The sequence below is a fragment of the Penaeus vannamei genome, chromosome 30 (genome assembly GCF_042767895.1).
Source record: "Penaeus vannamei isolate JL-2024 chromosome 30, ASM4276789v1, whole genome shotgun sequence".
Taxonomy (NCBI): domain Eukaryota; kingdom Metazoa; phylum Arthropoda; class Malacostraca; order Decapoda; family Penaeidae; genus Penaeus; species Penaeus vannamei.
In genome coordinates, this window is record NC_091578.1 from 25,709,832 (window position 1) to 25,715,012 (window position 5,181).

General features: G+C 36.2%; 1 protein-coding gene across 1 annotated transcript; it reads right to left on the reverse strand.

The window, feature by feature from the left end:
- Positions 1-2,323: 2,323 nt before the first annotated feature.
- On the reverse strand, positions 2,324-3,442 carry LOC113829141 (keratin-associated protein 19-5). Its single transcript, XM_070142764.1, has 2 exons — positions 3,288-3,442; positions 2,324-2,810 (listed from the first exon to the last, which is right to left on the reverse strand). Exons 1-2 carry the CDS (start codon positions 3,294-3,296, stop codon positions 2,499-2,501), a joined length of 321 nt encoding a protein of 106 aa, XP_069998865.1. The 5' UTR covers positions 3,297-3,442; the 3' UTR covers positions 2,324-2,498.
- Between the last annotated feature and the right edge of the window lie 1,739 nt (positions 3,443-5,181).

The window sequence follows — 5,181 nt, forward strand, 5'->3', positions numbered from 1 at the left end:
AGTCCAACTTCCCTGCCCCCTTTAGGCAATAATGATCACTTGTCGCTGCTCTGGGTACTAAAGAAATACCAGGCACCCACGCAATTAAAGGGAACAAAACTTATTCGTAGATTCCCTGATTCTAAAATTGGCGAGTTCGGATCATGGATTACACATCATGACTGGGCCGACGGTCTCAACGCCCCCGACCCAAAAACTAAATGCCAACTATTCTCTACATCAGTCTGGAATCAAGTTGACAACTGCTTCGCCTTAAAAAGAACATCCACTCACCATCAAGATAAACCATGGGTTACCAACAGGATCAAAGACCTTATCCTGGCAAGACAAAAAGCCTACACAAGAAACATCGATGCAACAAAGTACTTAGCTAAAAAATAGACAAGAGATAAGATCGGCTAAGAAAAATGACGACTTTCCTTCGACCAATTTGTGAATATGCAGCACCAGTCTGGCATTCATCCATTATCAACTTTGAAAAAATGAAATTGGAAAGACTTCAGAAATATAGCAGAGTTCACGACCTTGGTCCTCTGTCTCGCCGGGGTAGTCCCAGAGATCACTCAACAGAGACAAAACCAAGAAGAATGTCCACTTCGAAGACTTTTCCACGAGTTTCGGTTTAAGCTGGATGGTGCGGAGGCGGCGACGGAAAAGGTTGCAGGTTGTATCAGCTTTGAATACGTGTTCCCGATGCATAAACTTGCACATTTGTTTATATGCGAACGGGTGTGACTTTATGTATGCACACACACATATATATGTGTGTATATATATATATATATATATATATATATATATATTTATATTCACATATTTATGTATATATATTTACATATATACAGAGACATGTATATACATATACCAGTATACACACATTCCCTTCACACACATTTATACACAAAAACACACACAAACACACGCATTTCCACACACACAACATACACATACACAAACACACACATTCAAACACACATACACACATACACACACACATACGTACGTACCTAAACACACACATATGCATATATATGCATGTGTGTGTGTGAATATACATACATATGTATACATAAATGCACACACACACACATATATATATGTGTGTGTGTGACATACATATGTATATACATACATATATATATATGCATATACCTGTACACACATATATATGTTTGTATATATATATATATATATATATATATATATATATATATATATATATATATATGTATGCAAACGAAGAAACATATATTCATAGAGTTTAAGTATTCACAAAAGAAATTCTATTTGGGGATAGGTAGAGGATGGATGAGAGGGGTGATTGGAGGGTGGGAGGTGAGATGGAGGAGGAAACGGGGAGAGAGAGAGGGAGAAAGACAGACAGAGAGATTGTGTAAGTGAGAGTGTGAGTAAGAGAGATAGAGATAAAGGATTGGAGCAAGTTTAAATTGATATCATCGGAATTCCATAGTGAAACGAATGTTTCACTTGAAATACATTAATTTGAACTATTGATTAATTAGTTTATATATGCATATATATATATATATATATATATATATATATATCTTTTTTTTTTTAACTGACCTGTTCAATTTTCAAGGAAGCTCAAAGAAATCGTTATCTTCATTCATTTAACGCAATACATTTTTAAAAAAGAATGGTTCATATGTAAACAGTAAAACTAACAATAATAATTCTTTGATTATTGACAATAACATCATTGATTCATTCAGTAAACAATAACCTTGAACATCTTATTCACAAATAACCATATTCATTCATTCATTAACTACCTAGAACACGTGAGACAACCACCCACACTTTTATTCCCCGCACATGAATCACGAGTGCAAGAAAATCCCCGTCTGTTTGTTGTTAGAAGCGATCTCTACTTCTCCATCGGGCGGCAAATGAGACAATCATGATCACACGCGGAATAGTAATGATCGAAGTGTAAGTAAAGGGCGTACAAAGAGGAAGAAGAAAGAAAGGAAAAGAGGAAAAAGAAGGAAAGAGAGAAAGAGGACGAGGCTACGAGAACGTATTTCTCGACATGTGATTAATGTTTTTTTATTTTTTTTATTGAAAAAGTCAAGCATCTGAACTTTTGTATAAAGAGTTTACCAAGAAATGGGATTGTTTTGTTGTATATATATATATATATATATATATATATATATATATATATATATATATATATATATATATATATATATTTTTTTTTTTATGGAGGTCATACAAAATGTAGTGACTTGACCTGTGAATATTTTTTTTCTCTTTTTCCCCTCTGCCTGGTTTTATGATTTTATTAGGGATTAGAGAAAACTGTTTTACCTCTAGTCTCTGAATTTGTATATACGTGTTTATGTGAGGATATGTGTAACATATGTATCCAGCTAATTAAACATACAGACAAGCAGAGACAGGCATACAATTACACCCAAGGTGAAGCTTGCCAAAGCAAACAAAAAAGTTGACGATAAACGTTTATTTTCTTATTTTCCGTATCCGTAACCGCCGTAACCGCCATAACCGCCATGACCATAACCGCCATATCCGCCGTGGCCATAACCGCCATATCCGCCATGGCCATAACCGCCATATCCGCCGTGGCCATAACCGCCATATCCGCCATAGCCGCCATAGCCATAGCCGCCGTAGCCATACTTCTTCTTTTTGAAGAAGAACGGATCAGGGTCGGCTGCTGCTTCTGCTTCGGGATTCGGGTCAGCCAGGGCGCCCGGCATGGCTTGGCTGGGCGACAGGACGCCAGACAACACCAGCAGGAGAGCCAGTGCGAGACTAAGCTGTGAGGGAGATGGAATTGTGAATGAAAATGTGCGTTTCATGTCTTGGTTGGATATTGGTGGTCCGGTTTTGAATAATCTTCATCGGGTATTTTAGAATATTGAAACGTTTAATGAAAGGGAGCGTTTAATATATTCAGTTTAAAGTTTAGAGGTGTTAAAGTCGTCACTTGTGGTGATCATCGTACCCTTATGTCGCTAGAGCAAAACGATGGATCACCATTAAAAAAAAGAGAGATTTGTCTATCACTCTTAACTCTATCTTAACTTTGTTCCAGTAACTTTTATCTGCACGACAATATATACAATTTATGAATTAACCTGACCATATCGACAGTATCAGAACATATACAAATGATTCTATTGCAAACTAAAAGCATACTTAAACACCAATCTATAACAAAACAACAATTATCGACCAACTCAGAAAGCAATATTACAACCTAAGCTAAAAATCTATGAAAACTTAACACGTACCAACTTCATGATGAGTGTTGAGACTTCGTTGCTCCAGAGAAGGGGTCGTTGCAACTGATACCCAGGTTCAGCACGGACTCGACTTTATATAGCAGAGTTCACGACCTTGGTCCTCTGTCTCACCGGGGTAGTCCCGGAAAAAACATGTCTCCTTCGAAGACTTTTCCAAGCGATGCAGTCCTAAGCTGTTGCGTAGGCGGCGACGGAAATGGTTGCATGTTGTGTCTACTTTGAATACGTGTTCTCGTTGCATAAACTTGCATGTTTATTTATATGCGCGTGTGCGTGACTCTACGTGTAGTTGGGCATGCATATATGTATATATATATATATATATATATATATATATATATATATATGTGTGTGTGTGTGTGTGTGTGTGTGTGTGTGTGTGTGTGTGTGTGTGTGTGTGTGTGTATCCATATGTATATATATAAACATGTATAAAAATAAACCAGTATACATACACATTCCTACACACGCACATACACAAACACAAACACATACATATATATGCATGTATATATATATGTACATGTATATATGTTGGTGTGTCTGTGGAAATATACGTACATATGCATACATACATGCACACACATATATGTGTGTGACATATATATATATATATATATATATACATATACATATACATATATGTATATATATGCACATATACATATATATGCATATACCTATACACACACACGTGTTCAAGGTAGTTAATGAATGAATGAATATGGTTATTTGTGAATAGGATGTTCAAGGTTATTGTTTACTGAATTAATCAATGATGTTATTATCAATAATCAAAGAATTATTATAGTTAGTTTTACTGTTTATATATGAACCATTCTTTTTAAAAATGTATTGCGTTAAATAAATGAGGATAACGATTTCTTTGAGCTTCGTTGAGAATGAGACAGGTTAATAAAAAAGAAAAAAAATATATAGATAAACTAATTAATCTATAGTTCGAATTACTCTATTTGAAGTGGAACATTCGCTTAAGAGTTTAAGAATTCTGATGGTATCAATTTAAACTTTCTCCCAATCCTCTATCTCTATCTCTCTTACTCTCACTCTCACTCACTGTCTCTCTCTCTCTGTCTCTCTCCCTCTCTCTCTCTCTCCCCCTTTCCCCCTCCCTCTCTTCTCCCACCCTCCAACCACCCCTCCCATCCCACCACTCCCTACCCTCGTTCCACCTCCCCCTCCTACCTCCCCCCACCTCTCTTCCACCTTCCCCAAGCAGAATTTCTTTTGTGAAAACTTAAACTGTATGAATATGTTTCTTCGTGTGCATACACACACACACACACACACACACACACACACACACACACACACACACACACACACACACACACACATATATATATATATATATATATATATATATATATATGTGTGTGTGTGTGTGTGTGTGTGTGTGTGTGTGTGTGTGTGTGTGTGTGTGTGTGTGTGTGTATAATATATATACATATATGTGTTTATATACATACATATATATATACACATGCATATATATATTTATACATATACATATATATGTACATATATATGTATACACACATATATGTATATATATTATACAAACACACACACACATTTAAATGTATATATATATATATATATATATATATATATATATATATATATATATATATATGTGTGTGTGTGTGTGTGTGTGTGTGTGTGTGTGTGTGTGTGTGTGTGTGTATGTATGCACACGAAGAAACATATTCATACAGTTTAAGTATTCACAAAAGAAATTCTGCTTGGGGAAGGTGGAAGAGAGGTGGGGGGAGGTAGGAGGGGGAGGTGGAACGAGGGTAGGGAGTGGTGGGATGGGAGGGGTGGTTGGAGGGTGGGAGAAGAGAGGGAGGGGGGAAAG